The sequence below is a fragment of the Tachysurus fulvidraco genome, chromosome 12 (assembly GCF_022655615.1).
Source record: "Tachysurus fulvidraco isolate hzauxx_2018 chromosome 12, HZAU_PFXX_2.0, whole genome shotgun sequence".
Taxonomy (NCBI): domain Eukaryota; kingdom Metazoa; phylum Chordata; class Actinopteri; order Siluriformes; family Bagridae; genus Tachysurus; species Tachysurus fulvidraco.
In genome coordinates, this window is record NC_062529.1 from 15,031,739 (window position 1) to 15,049,474 (window position 17,736).

The 17,736-nt window shown below is 38.9% G+C and overlaps 2 protein-coding genes across 3 annotated transcripts; both read left to right on the top strand.

The window, feature by feature from the left end:
- The first annotated feature begins 207 nt into the window (after positions 1–207).
- On the top strand, positions 208–1,599 carry gdf3 (growth differentiation factor 3). Of its 2 annotated transcripts, XM_027172838.2 has the most exons (3): positions 208–351; positions 450–619; positions 713–1,599. In XM_027172838.2, the coding sequence occupies exons 2-3, from the start codon at positions 517–519 to the stop codon at positions 1,543–1,545; spliced, it is 936 nt and encodes a 311-aa protein (XP_027028639.1). In that variant the 5' UTR covers positions 208–351; positions 450–516; the 3' UTR covers positions 1,546–1,599. The 2 variants fall into 2 exon arrangements, with proteins under 2 accessions (XP_027028639.1, XP_027028638.1); XM_027172837.2 differs by having other exon boundaries at positions 313–619.
- A 359-nt stretch (positions 1,600–1,958) lies between these two features.
- Positions 1,959–6,375, top strand: bmp2a (bone morphogenetic protein 2a). The gene is made up of 2 exons (XM_027172836.2): positions 1,959–3,284; positions 3,844–6,375. The coding sequence occupies exons 1-2, from the start codon at positions 2,954–2,956 to the stop codon at positions 4,689–4,691; spliced, it is 1,179 nt and encodes a 392-aa protein (XP_027028637.1). The 5' UTR covers positions 1,959–2,953; the 3' UTR covers positions 4,692–6,375.
- Positions 6,376–17,736: the final 11,361 nt, after the last annotated feature.

Below are 17,736 nucleotides of genomic sequence, written 5' to 3' on the forward strand. Positions count from 1 at the left end.
TAATAATAATAATAATAATAATAATAATTATTATTATTATTACTGTTTTTGTTGTTATTGTACCTTAAATGCCCTAGTTCTGTACTAACTATTGCAAACTCCTAATATACATCCTGAGATAATTAAATTTTTTAAAATGATTTCAGTGGTTAATTGTATCAGGGACTGTTTACATGTGTGTAACCCACCATTAGCTTCAAAGCTAATTTGAGACTAATTTGCATATCCGATTACTTCCGGTTTTGTTAGCGCGCCTTTGACTTCTCCACCAATCAGATTTCACTCCTCTGACTTTTATCAACGGGCTGATAATGAAAAGCTTCTGCGGCGTGAGGTTTTCGCGGCTTGTAAGTAAGTATGGACGTTTTTAAGTTTTTATTTCTGTTGTCGTCGTCTTGTATTTTTGTGAGCGCTGAGAACACGCACGTTCAAGAACGACTGTTTTTAAGTTCTCTCGGGCTTTCAAGTCGTCCCAGAGCGTCAAATCATGGCCCAGTGCCTTCAGTGTTGTGGAACATGTACAAGCAGGCTGAGAGAAAGCGCGTGCACACGTCAGACACATGCACAGTCCCAGAGTATGGAGTAAGAGGAAACATTGTCAGATATGTGATGGACCAAGGTGAGATTTCGTGCCATTAACTTATCTTAGGCCTCGTGTGACCCGTTTATAAGCCAAATGTGATTAACAACCAGATTTGGTGTTTCCCAACAGGCAGGGTGATTGCTGGTTCCAGTATTGGTTGTCCCACGTGCGTGGAGCATCATTTGTACTTTAATATGTCTGTTCTGGAGGATGTTGAGCAGCTCTCTTTAGCCCAGTTGGAAATAAAGTTCAAACAGGACTCGTTTCCTGCGTCACGCACAGACATCACCTTCAACATGCACGTCTATAGAGTTTTAAGGAGCGCGTTAAAAGGTATGGCTCATGAATCCAGCCGCAGGCTTCTAATCTCACAGTCTGTTCAGGTCACCCCAGGGACTATTCGCTTTAACCTGACCGATCTGGCCGAGTCGTGGAGAAGAAAAGGTAAAAACTATGGCATGGTGATGGCATTGCAGGCCACTCGTTTCAGCAACGAGCTGGACCAGGTCAGTGATGTGGAACTCTCGTATCAGGGTCACGTGGAGATGCCGCAGCTGATGGCGTCGCTTGTGGTCGTTTCTCTGAACCCCCAGCAGTGCAGATCACGTAAGAAGCGCAGCGCGTATTATTTACCCGTCACTCCCAGCAACGTGTGCAAACCCAGACGCCTCTACATCGACTTTAAAGATGTGGGTTGGCAGGACTGGATCATCGCGCCCCAAGGATACGTGGCTAATTACTGCCACGGTGAATGCCCCTTTCCTCTGAGCGAGAGCTTGAACGGGACAAACCACGCCATTCTGCAGACATTGGTGCACTCATTTGACCCGAAAGGAACTCCTCAGCCATGCTGCGTTCCCATCAAACTGTCTCCCATCTCCATGCTGTACTACGATAATAATGACAATGTGGTGCTCAGGCATTATGAGGACATGGTAGTGGATGAATGTGGTTGTAGATAAATAGCGGTTGTTTCTTTTATATGCATACAATAAACTTTTTTTCCATTTAAAAAAGCGTGATGTTTGTTGTACTTTTGCCCACACTGCATGCGTCATGTACGTTACCTATTTCGGTGTGTAAGACTCGGTAACCGCCACTGGCTGGCGCGCTCTGTCCAAACTCTAGCCAGTGTACTTGAAATCACTAATCCCTCTTAAAAACACTAACCATTCCACGCTAGGGTAGGTAAATGTACATTATATCATCTTGAATGTGCCCAAATTAATATAATTCATTCAGTCAATATGAATAAGATGACTAGGACAAAAAGCCAGCTTGTTTTGTAAAACTATCTGTGTCTATAATATACCGGAAACATGCGCCCCAGACAGCTAATAATCCTATTTGACAGCATGAATAGTTTTTTTTTTTTTTTTCCCTCCTTTGCCCGGTTATGTGTTTGGCTTGTGACATCACTGAGCAACAAAAAGACGCTTGAGCAGAGAAAGAGAGCAAGACTTCAATGAACTTGGCTGCTGCACACTAATCTCCGTGCTTCTCTGGCTTCCTCTCTCTCGCACGTTCTCTAGTTTTTTTTTTTTTACAGCCTAAAAAGTATTTAAATTTACCTCGCTATAAGTCGAATAGGCTACACCAGTAAGGCAACCTCTTCATGGTTTTAATGACGGACAGCTGAAAACATGTTGCACGAGAAGGCGCTCGGTGCTTTGGGACCTTTCCGGTTTCTGCATAACAGCTGTGCGGCGGTGGCGCGCTCTAAAATGAAAAACACTTTGTGAAACGGCAATAACAGACTTTAAAGGGGGAAAAAACGCGAGAAAAAGCTGCGCGCTTGGAGTTTCAGCAGGACTTCAGGGCTCATCAGATGCGTGTTGGAAAGGAACGGGACGCAGTAGTGGGCTGCGCACTGACTTCAGCTGGACTTTATCCTCAGAGCCCATTTGGACACACAGCACCTAGCACAGAACGACGCGACTTCTTTTCCATGTCTTATGTGAGACACTTTCTTGCGGATATTTTTTCTCTTTTTTTTTGTCGCTGTGGATGTTTCTCAGGATCCAAAAAGTTTTCGAAGTGAATAGATACGCTGAGTGGGAGATTTCTTAATTCTTTAATTGATTTCTTTAATAATTCTTGCTGCGCTTTTCTATTCTAAAAAGAAGTTTGGACGATGACAGACTCACAGTTACAGTCTCTGTTTACATCAATCAGATCCGATGAATTGACATTACATACAGATCAGTTAAGTGATTAATGAAGGATCAACGACGTTAAATAAAAATAAATACAAATTTTTGATGATAATAATAATGGCCAACTCGAACCGGAGCCGTGGAAGTGCGTGCCGTTTAGTGGCAGTTTGATCGTGCCGTCTTCTGCGCCTCGTCTCTCCATCTCGTACTGATCATGGTGCCGGTGTTCGCTTTGCTCATTGCGCAGCTCTTCTTCGGAGGCTGCTCGGGTCTTCTGCCGGAGATCGGGCGCCGGAAGAACAGCTCTTACCTCTCCCAGGGCGCGCTGGACGCTTTCGAACTTCGTCTGCTTACCATGTTCGGGCTGAAGCAAAGGCCGAGCCCGAGCAAGTCAGCAGTGGTGCCTCAGTACATGCTGGATCTTTTTACCACGTATTCAGCCAACAACGCCGAGCAAAAGCAACACAAAGCGAAGAGCACAGTGGGCAGGAGCGCAGACAGATCCGCTAGTCGGGCGAACACAGTACGCAGCTTCCAGCATGATGGTAAGCTATCACATCTCACCTGAGCCCACTGATAAAGCTCAATGTCTTCATGCTATTAATACCAGGTGTAGATAGCAAAAACGCATTGTTTTGTATTATACAAAGCGGTGCTTTGTCTTATGATCAAAACTTCTTAGTCTAAATCGTATCACTTCGGTGCATCTTCATTAGCAAATTAATTTTGTATCATGAATAAAAAATATTTATTATGGATTTGTATCTTATATTTAGGACACACTGAATATAAGTAAATAGCATTTAGAACCTTGAACTACAGGAGTCTTGTTCTCCAGGAGTCTTGAGATCTAAAATTGGGATTTAAAGCATGGTGTTATGAGTAACCAGTTACTCTGTGGCTGTAACTATAAACGAACTCCCTGGAAAGTAACTAGAAATGAATCAATGAATCATAGACCATATTATTCACTACGTTACTTGTGCAACTGTGAATCATTTAGTGTACTTTTTCAAATAACTTTGAAACAAGATTTGTGACTAAGAATGTATCACCTTGTTTAATTGCAAGCATGTACTCTAAGTATATTTTGATCTTTTCCAGAATCTACAGAGGAGCTGTCACATCACAGCCTAAAGACGACTCAAAGGTTCCTCTTTAATCTGAGCTCCATCCCAGGAGAGGAGTTTGTCACATCAGCAGAGCTGAGGATTTACAGGGAGCAGGTGATGACGAACAGTAGCAGCAACAGCAGTGCAGGGTACCATCGCATTAACATCCATGAGATCATCAAGCCTGCACTTTCTTTTAAAGAGCCCATCACAAGACTTCTAGACACTAGACTGGTTCAGCACAGCCTGAGCAAGTGGGAGAGCTTTGATGTGAGTCCTGCTGTCTTGCGGTGGACCACGGAGGGTCAAAATAACCACGGCTTTGTGGTGGAGGTGGTTCACCCCGGCACTGCAGAAGGAGACTACAAGAGACATGTCAGAGTCAGCCGGTCGTTGCATGACAGCACAGACTCGTGGCCTCAGTTGAGGCCGCTGCTGGTGACATTCAGCCACGATGGCAAAGGACACGTGCTCCACTCTCGGGAGAAACGACAAGCACGAGGAAACAAGCCAAAGAAGAAACACAAAGCCAACTGCAGGCGGCACTCGCTTTATGTGGACTTCAGCGATGTGGGCTGGAATGACTGGATAGTGGCACCACCAGGCTACCATGCCTTTTACTGCCAAGGAGAGTGTCCTTTCCCTCTGGCAGACCACCTAAACTCCACTAACCATGCTATTGTACAGACACTGGTCAACTCGGTGAATAGTAACGTTCCCAAGGCATGCTGTGTGCCCACAGACCTGAGCCCCATCTCTCTTCTCTATTTAGATGAGTATGAACGAGTGATCCTGAAAAACTACCAGGACATGGTGGTGGAAGGCTGTGGGTGCCGCTGAAGCACACGGACACTACAACACACTTTTGCAAAGACACTTTATCTCCCATTACTACCCTTTATTTATGCTAAGTAAAGTTTTTTAAGGATAAAAACACATATTTTGGAAAAAAATATATATAAATCTATATTTATGTCCACTAATGGGAAAATAAATATTTTAATTGGAGTTCAACTAATGTATTTTATGATGTACATTTCAATTAGTTTAAATTCAATTTACACACATGAAGTATATTGGTCAGATTTTGTATTTATTTCTATTGTAACCACTTTTAGTGAATAGGTTATATCTATTTATGTGTAATCAGGAAGACAAAAAATAGATTTGTAAAACGTTCGAACACCTTAGATGGGTTTATGTGTCTCCGTTATGTGTCTCCACAAGACTTGGGCTACTCTGTGCAGAGCTGCTAAAGCCCGAAAGTGTTAAAGATGTGTTGCAGTTTCAGTTCCCTCCACACTATAGTGTAAAATGGAGTACTGAATATATTCAATAGAATGACACCATATAGAGCATTGGGCCTTTGTTAAGTACTAAGCAGTGGTGAATGTGTATGCACTTATCTAGAAGCAATGTGACAGGTAGTTGACACTGAATCCTCAGGAACTTTGCTGATATGCATGAGATTCACACTATGAGTCTATGAAATCTACCTACAATATAGCCTTAAACACAATTGCTATCTATGTTCTTTTTGTCCTGATGCTTTGGTTCCTTAAAGGTTTCTTCTTTAGCCCTTCTAATACATTGTCAAGTCTCCTTAACTGAATATGTGATGTTCACAAGAATGCATAATAATTATTCTAATGCCTCGAATCTGTCAAGAATTCTGTTATACAAAGAAAGATGCTGTTGAAGTGAGCTTCTTTGTCCTTTACCAGAAAGAGTAAACAATGCAACCCCATGCTGCTAGATATTATATATGTTATGTATATTAGCAAATATTCTACTACAACAATTAACCCTCTGTTTTTTGTTTTTCTCATGTTGAATTAAATTGGCCAAAATTCCCGGTGTTCACTTACTTGAACTCAAATGTCAAACATGTATGAGGGGGGAAAAAAAAATAAACAACTCTTGTGTAGGTGTCTTTAACAAGATTTATTGGCGTTCAACACCAGTGAGGGTTGATAACTATTCTAGAACACTTTTCTTATTTTTAAACTGCATTTAGCTATGATCTCCACCCATTTCTCATTAACAGGGCAATGCGAATGGATGACCTGGGGTATGGAACGACTCTTGCCCTCCACACTGAATAAAATAACCAATGTGAAAGGTAACAGAACAAAAGCTTTATAAGCTTACAGCTAGGTTAAAAGTCAGAGGGATTACAGCTCCACTTCTCTGATGATCGTAAAACGAGGTCTGTGGGAAGTCCTCTTTTTATGTCTTTTACAACTTTTTTTTATTTTTTAAATGGAACATGCTCCACTTGGTTGATAAAATGTCTTGGCATATCAGTGTTTAAAAAAATTGTCCAACGTTCATTAAAGGGTCAGCAACTGTATGGTTTCAGATAGTTCTACTATATCTAGAACACTATCTTGAAATGAGTGTGTGCACTTTACAGTGTGAGGAACCGGTAAACCCTACCTGTCAAGGTGTGTGCTGAAGTCTCCATACTGTATACGGTGTGTCTGCTCGTCCTCACTTACACAGCAATAAACTATTAATGTTTCAAAGTAGTGTGAACTTTATTGATCAATCCAGATGTGCTGTGAAGGATTTTTATGTTTCTCTCTATTTATTGCGATGCCCTGCGACGTTTAAGTGATAAGGTGAACGTAATTTGTGTTGAGACCATGATAATTGTTGAGATAACAGCACAGGAACTTCCTAGCTCGTCTAGCCTGATGGCATAACAGATAATCACTGGCTTTTATTTGGCTCCAAGCCAGCTTAATGTAAACTATCCTCTTCTCATGCAATGTTATTGCCCTGACTAATAACGTTATACTTACGAGATTATAAAGAGAGATCATATATATGAGCATCAAATTTATGGAAACTTTCTAATATATGTATGGCGCAGTATGGATTTTTCATTCAGAACTCTCTTAAGACTACACATGTGCACACAACACTGGCTTTGCATGAGCTCCAGCAGGGCTTGATTTTGGGCAAAGGAGTTTGATGGAGGGAATTTGTCCTGAAGCCTCTCATTTAGCTCATAACCATGAACCAGGATCTCATCTGGACTGCATTTGCACTATAGGGGCCTGACCACAGCGCAAGGAAATCATAGACCCAAAATTGCTGCGCTGCAGAGTCAGTGGCCAAATGCTGGTATTTTTATTTACTTCAGGAGGCAACAAGTTAATTTATACGCATGCAAACGTTTAACTCTGAATACAGCTCACAAAAGCAGCAGCAGAAAATGTGTTCTTGCCTGTGAGGGCATTTGGGTCTTGCTAGTTTAATTGTTTGTTTTCATTGCTTAAGTGTATAAACTGTGCATGAGCCAGTGAGTGTGGAAACTCCTCTCTCATGCTACATTACAGGCTCTTGCAATAGCCTTTTTCTTTACTTCACTAAAGCAAAGGACAGATTTAAGCACAGCTGTGCTTTAATTCGGGAAGATAGTCATTGCAGGTTGGTTGGCCAAATGAATGTTATAGATCCGTTATGCTATTCAATAATTAATCCTGTTGTGCACATACAAAAGCAAGCATCTTATGAGTGCTTATTGTGAAGGCCAGAATGGACTCCAAAAATGTAATATTATAGCCTTCGGATGTGACAGCTAAAGCTCATGAATGAACAGGATGAGCTATTCTGCATCCTAAACAATTTTTTGGTCAGTCATTCAACCATTTTGTACTGTGCAAGTCTTTTTTTAAGAGGATGTTTTCAATGGTACCTGTTTACATTCCAGTGGTTGCAGCAAGGTAGTTGGTTTGCTAAGCAGCGTCTCCAGGTGCAGAGAGATTGCCGAGGTAATTACAAAGGAAATTCCCTGACCACAGTGACAGTACCTCTGTGACGAGCTCTTACTGTGTCATTTACCTATTCTCCCACATAAGCCCTCAAATACCATCCTTCACATGAGTCAAAGCCTCTTGTGAAGATGCGTGTTTGCTCTCTGAACACGCCCTTGATCTGGGTTACTGGAAGAATCATTGCTGCAGAGGGAGTTGAGTAATGACAGGATTCTCTGATTGAAAAAGTTGTAAAAAGGCAAAAAGTATAGCATTGGTATTTTGGTAAATGGCGTTTTCAGTAAGTGGTCTTATCTGAGAAGGCTAAGTATGTAAAGTGTTAAAAAAATCGATTAGGAAATATATAGATACTATAGTGTAATAGGAAGTTTGAAACTGAGACATAAACGCCCGTGATTCATTGCTACATTCAATACTTTGCATGTACATATCCTTTGATGTCGCTGACTCTTTCTATCCTGTCTTCAGTGCTTTAATTTACCTCCAGGATTTATCTTTGGGATCACATTTCATTACAATGTGCTGCAATAAATATACCAACATCTTCAGCATCTGTAAAATGTTATTCACAAAATAACAGATTATTTCACTTATATTACCCTGAAATATAGCGCCTGTCATTAAAATCAGACCAGTATGTTGTGTGCAATGCCTAGGAAAAACAACAATTTGTGAAATGAAAGTAAACAGAATTCAACACCATGGTAACCCATTGCAAGAAAATAAATAATGCATGTGTCCTTTTTTTTTGTCCTTTTACTTCTTTACTTTTTTTTTTAAATAAACTGTCACATCTCCTATATCCCTTTTTAGTACAAACAAATGATGTCACTGCACTGTCATGGGAACCTTGAAGACAGTGACTTTGTAAAGATTGCAAAAAAAAAAAAAAAAAAAAAGCCATAAGTTCAAATAAAGCCGCTGCTTGCCACCAAGAAGGTTCCAGCCCCAAGAACTCCAGCAGCGTAAGCCTCGGCACAAGGCTAGCAACAGGAGTCTTCCACCAAAACATGCTCCTCAGTCTCAGCTGCATCTGTGTAAGATGCTACAGAGCTGTAATTTCATGTGCCGCTGGCTGTATCCGTGAAGATTTATTTTGTGTAAATACATGCTTTACTTCCTCCAGATCCCACCAGCAGATGGCAACCATTAGTCCATCTCAGTTTAAACAAAATAAGGGCTGATATAAATACTTTGCTGACCACTTCAACGTGTGTGATCAGACTTCTGTCTGCAGGCCATTGCTCCAATTGAATATGAAGAGAGTCCTACATGTAGGGAGTGTCTGAAAATAACTTAAAGTGCAGCCTAGCTAAGCTCTTTGCATGCTATAGCTGAAGTGCTACAGGGATTTCCTTGAGTCAAAAGGGCATTCAGTAAGGGAGTGTGGAGATTTGCTTTGCTTCCTTTTCTTTCATTTTCTGTTTAATTAATAGAATGTCATGTGCCAATAAAATGAAAACGTACATCTAAAATATTTAAGGCACTATAAATGCCAAACTTAAAAGTGTGATGATTTGGCCATGCAAAATAAACATATAACCATTGAGCTATGAAGTAAAACATACAGTGATTAGTAATGAGGATGCTTATATTTGATATATTTTTTACAAAGCTACATTTTCCACTTACTGTATCTAATGACATGATTATTTCTTGCCTAACAGACTCCTTTATTTCTAGGCAATTGTGCCGTTTAGTGCATCACCAGGTATCACCCACCATTCCTTTTGGTGGGTGTAAGCATTGTTGCCAAAATCCTCCCAAAAATCATGACCTTTAAATACTATCACCAAAAATGTTCCTGTAGTCAATAAAACCAATCCAGTTTCAAAATTGTACTGATAGACATCATGACAACTTTTCGATCATTATGTCTCAGGCAACCTGAAAAACCGCAGACCAAAAATGACAACATGGATAACCGCATGGATAACCTACAAATCACCATAGGTTTACTATGGATTGTACCATACAGGCAACCGAAAGATGGCTCTGGAAGTTTTTTCTGGATGCCTAATCAAAACAATTGTTAAGAACAGTTTACACTCCATTTCCATTACTAAACAGTTAATAAGTTCTGTTTGGTATAAGAAACCTAATACTCTAATGATGATCATCCTCAAGTTCTTTTAGGACTGCTTGCGTTTATAATATACGGTTAAAGAAATGGAATGATTTATAATCACACTATTCAGCATCATCCAGATGAGGATGGGTTCTCTTTGGAGTCTGGATCCTCTTATTGCCTCTGCCTCAATCATAAAAAATAATACTTTATATCTGGATTTCTTGGTGTCAATGTCCATTATTAAAAACATCATATCAGTATAACTGAATTGAAATGAAATTTTCTTTAACCGTTAGATACCGATACGCTAATATGAAAACTTATGAAAACAAATAAAGTTGTTTCTTAAAATTTGTATGGGTCTATAGGATAATTTTTACAAAGTGCCTTATTAAGGTACTCTCTGACTCTTGTCCTGATCTACAGTCCCTGGCTTCTTTGAAAAGGCCCCTTATTATTAGCCAGTGGTGGCAGGGATGTCAGGCTCTCAGCTGTGCATTCTGCAATAGTGTGAGACTCACAGCTGGAGGTGGCTCTGGGAAGAATTTTAGCACGGTCCACCCTCTTTTTGTGCCCTATTACTCCAAGTCCGGAGGCACACTGAGGGAGTGCACAAGATCAGTTTTCCTACTTTTCAACAGTTACCCACTCCTTCCTCTGCCGGGAACAATATAGAAGTGCTTATTGTTAAATAAGTCCTAGCCTGTGCTTAAAACCTATTTAAACATTTATTTGGGTTTTAAGTGTCAACTTAAAACTGCTTTAAGTGTCTGTGCATTAAAACTGCTGATCTCAACAGACACATTACCTGTCCATCAGATTAAAGCAGGTACAGCATGATTGTTGCCTGTAATAAAATATGCACTTTAAAAGAAGGATAGATTACTTACAAGTCTAATTGCTTTTGCTTGCATTCTAATAAATATAAGAAAATCTTACTTAGAGTAAATTACATAAATGTACTAAAAGTTTTATATCAATTATTAAAAACACTACACACATTAAAAAAATAAGATGCTAGTTGGCTAGAAATCTCTTTATGTTAACTAGCCCTCTTGGGCTAACTGGATTTGTGAATTTATAATCCATGGGTGTGACTTTACACGTTAAACTCATTTTGTTTCATCTCAATTTTCTAGTAAGTTTCAGACTCAGTCAATCTTTGTGTCCTTTGCTAAGGAAGTCGTAATACTTCTAAATGCTTTAGGTTTCTTTTCTCTAGGGTATTTTAATCGCACACTTGAGTGACTTATGGAGAGTCCATCTGGGCCCACTGTTTTATTAGCATTTACTTGCCTCATTTAATTACATCTGCCTGATGAGACAACCTTGGCAACGGGAATTACAGTGGTCTGTTTGGTATTTAGTATTTGCATTAGTTACATTACTAGATAATATATTGTATTTTTTTTTATTATGAAGCTAATTCAGTAAGATTAAAAAGAAATTTTGTTCACAAAATTGGTCAAATTAATAACTGTATTTAATGTAATGAGCACTTAATGATTTTCTCTGCATGACGTTTAATTAATTGCGTTTCTAAATGTTTAAGTCTGAACAGTAACACTGCAGATATTTAATCCAAGCATTTAATTTCCTTCTTTCCTGCTGCTAAAAATCATAGAAGTAGAGAAACAAAAAGCAGAGCTAATATCAACCCAGATCAAGTACAAACCCTCAGAAAATTATTTTGAGAATATTTATAATAAAAGTAAAGCCAGCTTGGCATTTTTAAAGAATTATAAGAGAAATCTGAGAAACTGTTCTTTGTGCAGAATTCTATTTACTGTATATTCACATGCTTGTTCTGTATATGTGTAGGAATGTTTCACAGAAACAGACGATGCTTTATTACTACATAAAAGTGATACTGGAAAGAGAAAAAATGCCCTTTTGTCTGGAGGTTTTCAGAGCCAGCCCACAAGAAAATTCATGGTTCAGAGATTTAAGAATAAGCTGATTTATTCAGCTGAAAGGATTTTTATCACAGCTGAACAAATCCAATCACTAAGCGTTAGGGTCATTTTATTCTTGAAATCTGGAGACCACTGAGAACTTTGTGGTGGACTGAAAAGCGTTGAGGCTGACACGCACAAAGCTTTCGTCATGCTTGATTCAATATCTAAACTGATTCTGGCAAGGGACTGATCATTAGAACAAGGTTAATTAGGTTTGGATTCTGAGAAGAACAAACCTGTTATTGCCATGCTGTCATGCCATTGTTTTGAGGTTTTAGAAAACTTTCATATTTAAAACCTGAAGAAAGATTCGTGAAACTTTACGTTTTTAAACCTTTAGTTAAGCCTTGTGTTTAACTACAAGAAATTAAAGGAGAATTTAAACTCTAAACTTTTTTTGGTTATGACATTTAACACTGATATTTACTGACATTTACAAGCTACTCATATCCATGACACTAATCATTAGTATATTGAGAAGAGCTGTAGAGCTAATTTTGTAGTGTGTGTGTAAATGCTTCATTTCCTACTTGCCATAGCTCAGTAGTGATGATGTGGTTGATTTTTCCTTCAAAGAGAGAGATAGACTGAAAGTGAGAGAGTCAAATGAGAGAAGATTATATGTCTTTGTAGTCAATGCATGACATAACCTTTTTAATTTAGAACATACCAAGGTCATAGGCTTCCTATAATAACTTGGAAGTAACCAAAGACAAACAGAAACCTTTAATCTGACTTTCAAAAATAGGGCGCTGGCTGATCAGCCACCTTGCCAAGTGGGCACAGTTTCTGGGTCCACACGGTTGTATGCTAAACATGCTTGACCACATGAAAGCAGGGCCAATGTGGGCTGCTGCAGCACAATGAGGGATCTGCAGCATGCACGTATGAAACGCCTTTAATAAGGCAGCGTGTGTGAGCCTGTCCCCACATGTCCCTGCTCCACACGACCACACTCACCACCGCATCATTTTGCTAGAGGAGGACTGACTGTAGTGCAGTAAAGGCTCAGTGCTGACTGGACACAAGGACAATGACAAACGACAAAGCTGGATGACAAGATCCTTCCACTGGGGAGTAAATGCCACGTGAGTCTAGTCCAAATATGTTGCTGATCCACATCAAAGAAAAACAAGACAGAGCAGCATTTAATGCACAATGTGATGATGTCATATCCATATATATATATATATATATATATATATATATATATATATATATATATATATATATATATATATATATATAGATAGATAGATAGTATAGCGGTATCAGTTCACTTCTATATGAACAACTCATACACTGAGAATTGTATGGCAGACACACATTGTTAGGCTAATGATAAACGGTCTCGAATGTTATTGATTTGTAAGAGTCAGTAGGTTTTCCACCATGAGAAAGTCTTCAGGACTGAGACTGTTTTATCAGTAATATGACAAGCTGTGTGTATTTATCTTAACTTCAAAAGAGAGAAAAGAGAGAGCTATAGCTGCAGGGGTAACAAAAAGCTGGTGATGTTCCTCAACATTAAAAGTAACCCTAACCTGTAAAAAACACAACATCTTTTATTCAGAAAATAAAACATTGTATTAGTTGAAAAAAGAGCTTTGAGGGTTTCTATTCAAGTAAAGAACTTAATTCCATTCAAACCAGCTTTTTCTTATTACTAATGTCCTGCATCAAGCATGGTTTTAGTCAGAACAACAAATAGAAAAGGTTTGTTGAGGTACAGTAAATGTTAAACCTGGACATCCTGGGAAAGTGTTTAAATACAAAAACATAGGTAACACACATTTATACTGAAATTGGAAATGGATTTACATCATCCTACACTTCAGCACCTAATTTTTTAAACTGTCTGTAAGACAAAGACTCCAGTCATTCCCCTCAGCATATGTAAAAATCTTCTGTAAATGATTTCTCCTGCCAAGAACCAGTATGTTAAGTTTGTGCTTCATCATGAGTAACTTATGATGTCATTTTTTGTGTGTTTTTTGTGTTTCTCTTACTTATTTTTAAGAGTATGTCATTTCCTATTTGCCTCAGATTCACCGTAAGTTTTTCCAAAACTCTCATTTTGCCTAACTGCATCCAGGCCTTCAAGATGTCTACTCCTCAGTCTGTCTTTTTATCCTTTCACAAGCCGTGCAGTGTGAGATATGATAGGCTTCCCTCAGAGGTGAAACCATTCAGCTTAACGACTGGAAAAACACACATGAGAAGCAGAATGGTGTTTAAGCCTGTGTGTATTCACTATATCAACAGCTACTTTAGGAGGTTTGTGGTAAATCAGTCACACACTGCTCTCTGTAAGTCAAAGTAAAGGAAGTGAGGTGATTTTAAACTGACACCAAAGGATGTGTTCAAAAGATATGGCAGTTCTTCTGGGATACAGTTACACGGGAATTTGTTTGATAAACAGAAGGTAAGAAATAAACCATGACATTGACATTAGAGCCTTTCGAATTACTATATATATATATATATATATATATATATATATATATATATATATATATATATATATATACCTACTGCATGCGTATTGGAGCCAACTTTTCAATTAATAATCCACTTTTACTGTGTATGTTTATATATCAAGAACTGTTATTTTTGTAACTGCACAGTATGAGAAAACCGTTACATGGCTTGTTGTTATAAGTTAGGATATCAAGCCTAGTTAAAATAATTGCTTTCTACCCTGGTTAATTATTTGAAATGCCCTTTACAAGTATCCTTTTAAGGAGTGGATCAATGTTCAAGACACTTGTGAAACCACACAGGCTCACAGACAAATCTGTGTCTGTCCTCAGTGCTTTCATAAGAGCAGTTAATTTAGTCCAAAGCCCTTCTAAAATGTTTATGTTCACACTGGAGGGGACAATGTGTCAGCATGGCCCTCTGACCTCCCACTTCCTAACACACATTACCCTGTGAGAACGAACATGCTGGACAATTAGTCCGCAGGTCAACGCTTCAAGCAGGCCAGGATTTCTCTTCATGAATGTACAATTTCTAAACATCCTGTTAACAAACCGATCATGGTGATAGCAACAGACAAGACAGCAAACATACACACTCTTAGCAGAGTGTTTGCACAAAAGCAAGGGGTAAGAAAAGAAAAGAAGAGAGTGGGATTTCATGTCATTCTAAAAATGCGTTTTCATCCTTATTCCCTCTTTAGCTTGTAGAGAAAAATGACACCACAACACTACTCCACACAACAGGCCTGTGCAGAGGAAAAATAGCAGATTAGTTCTATCTCTAGAATAAGCAGTGTAAACACTTAACAGTTTTTCTCCTTTGCCCTCTTACCCTCTTATCTCTCAGTCCAATCAGTAATGGGATTGTTTGAAGAACATATGTGAAAACATCACAGCTAATCACAGAATGTTCATTCCTCATGTACAGAACAGAAAACTTCTGTTTTCGTAACCTGTAACACATTTAAGATATTGGGGTCAAAGTGACTATTTTAACAAACAAATTGTCTTGAGATCTGGAAACTATTTGCATGTAATAAAGCATGAAAAGCACCTGCATTGTGGGATTTTATAGAAAACGTTTATTTTAATCAAAGACATAAAGCATAGGAGAGTTCAATATATTGCATAAGGCCTTTGATTTAGACTTAAGTTGTAGGGGGTTGAATGATGGAGCTTGCGGACCAAAAATGCATGTTAAAAGAGGTACACATGTACACGTTTGTCTTACTCTCCCTGTGAGGACATTCCATTGACATAATTAATGCTATGTTTACACCTAAACCTAACCTTAACTTTAACCTCAGGAGCCAAAAGAAAATATTTTGCCGCCATATGTTTTTATATAAAAACAGTTTTGTTATAGTACACTTCTCCCAATAGCATTTGCACACACACACACACACACACACACACACACACACACACACACACACACACACACACACACACACACACACACACACACACACACACACACACACACGCGCAGATATCAATCATATATACAGGCTATGAAACAAGCATCGTCGATATGGATATTCCGTTACTTTAAGCTGTGCTGGATTTGATCTTGGAAAAAACACAAGCATATACACTTTTAATTTAATCATAGAGCCCATACTCTGACTTTGAAACCACTTAAATGAAACTGTCTCAAATCCTTCTAGACATATACAAAATAATGGAAACAGCAGGCAATATATCAGGGGCAAGTCATGGCCTAATGGTTAGAGAGTCTGACTCGTAATCCTAAGGTTGTGGGTTCGAGTCTCGGGCCGGCCACGACTGAGGTGCCCTTGAGTAAGGCACCGAACCCCCCAACTGCTCCCCCGGGCGCTGCAGCATAAATGGCTGCCCACTGCTCCGGGTGTGTGTTCATGGTGTGTGTGTTCACTGCTGTGTGTGTGCACTTTGGATGGGTCAAAAGCTGAGAATAAATTCTGAGTATGGGTCATCATACTTAGCCGTATGTCACGTCACTTCACTTTATTAAAGTACCGGTCTACCGTTGGTCTTCAGAGTAGCTTTAGTCCCACTTTAAACATGGTAAAATGATAAAATATACTGAACAGTTCATCAAATGAATAGACACAGGATCATATTTGCAGCTTAAGGTACAGTGGCACAGCAAGTAGCAATGCTGCCGTATAGCTCCAGGTTCACAGATTCGATCCTGACAACAGGTAACTGTGATGGACTGGCATCATCTTCGAGTTATGTTGCTGTCTCATACTAAGTGTTATGGCTAGAGGAAAGTGTTTATTAAAGATGAAGGAATGAATAAACATTTAAGATTAATATTTGGAATGTGCTGAAAAATGCTTCATATACAAATCCTTATATTTAAATCCAAAGTACTTATTACTTATAGATAGATAGATAGATAGATAGATAGATAGATAGATAGATAGATAGATAGATAGATAGATAGATAGATAGATAGATAGATAGATAGATAGATAGATAGATAGGCAGAAGATACGAAGACAATAGTATCTTTATTTTTAAAACTTGCAGATAGATCCAATTCTCAAGACAAGAGCGTGATCAGAAATCAGATGGAAAATGTCTGACAAAAGTTTGTAAACCAGGTAGATAACACCAAGCTTAAGCCTTGGTAACAACTGGTGAGAACAAAGACTTTTCAATAAGGATGTGAACTCAGAGTCTTTATGTACTGTGTGTATGGCTGTGATTGTAATTGAGTCCAGGTGTGTGTAATCAGCAGGATGGGGAGTTTTCTCTGGGTGTTCTAGTCTGTGGCAGCCATGATTATAGGCCATGTAGTGTAGTCAGGGTAGTGTAGTGTTAGACACTGGTTCTGGAATTGACGTGACAGACAGACAGACAGACAGACAGACAGACAGACAGACAGACAGACAGACAGAGAGATAGTTTCTCCCAAAACTATTAGTCAAATAAAAGAAGAGAAAAAAAACAGTAGAAAAGCCCAAGTAAGAGTAGAAGAAAAGAATATTCACTGTTCACTTCTCACAGCTTTAATTATCTCTTTGTACAAACTCAATAAGTAGAGATAGTAAGCATCCTCTCATATGATTGCATCCATTCATTTGTTTGTTTTGCATAAATTGCATCTAAGAATCTTAGGGACTTAGATTACTTTTAAAGACTCGATTTAAGCCAGAATCAATGGAATAATTATTGAAAAACCCTTTATTTTTATGTAAAGCAACTTTCTTTTACTGGTTTTACTGCATAATATATTAAATTGTTTGGTGTGAATATTGAAACAAATATTTTTTGTTGAACAATACAAATATCTACTGAAAATGTTCAGTGAAGCTCAAGAAAAGTACAGTTTAAAGGGGGGTAGGTGGGGAAGACTTGCATGCCTTCTTGCATGACAACAGGCCAAGGGTGCGGGGATTGTGTGAAGAGTCAAACTGGAGCATGACAGCGGAACAGAGGAGTCGATATTTAATCAACCCCATGCTAGGGCTGCTTTTGAATATTTGATGGTGCTTTTCTTCGATGATTACCTTCCCATTACGGTATCTTGTCAACGGCTGAAGGGAGAGGTTTGAGTTGCCATTGTCCAGGATCAGCATGGCCTCAATGTCCTCT

Coding starts and splice junctions, on each gene's coding strand:
- gdf3 (XM_027172837.2), top strand. CDS start 358: ATGGACGTTTTTAAGTTTTTATTTCTGTTGTCGTCGTCTTGTATTTTT. Junction 620..712: donor CAGATATGTGATGGACCAAG/GTGAGATTTCGT, acceptor GTTTCCCAACAG/GCAGGGTGATTGCTGGTTCC.
- bmp2a (XM_027172836.2), top strand. CDS start 2,954: ATGGTGCCGGTGTTCGCTTTGCTCATTGCGCAGCTCTTCTTCGGAGGC. Junction 3,285..3,843: donor ACGCAGCTTCCAGCATGATG/GTAAGCTATCAC, acceptor GATCTTTTCCAG/AATCTACAGAGGAGCTGTCA.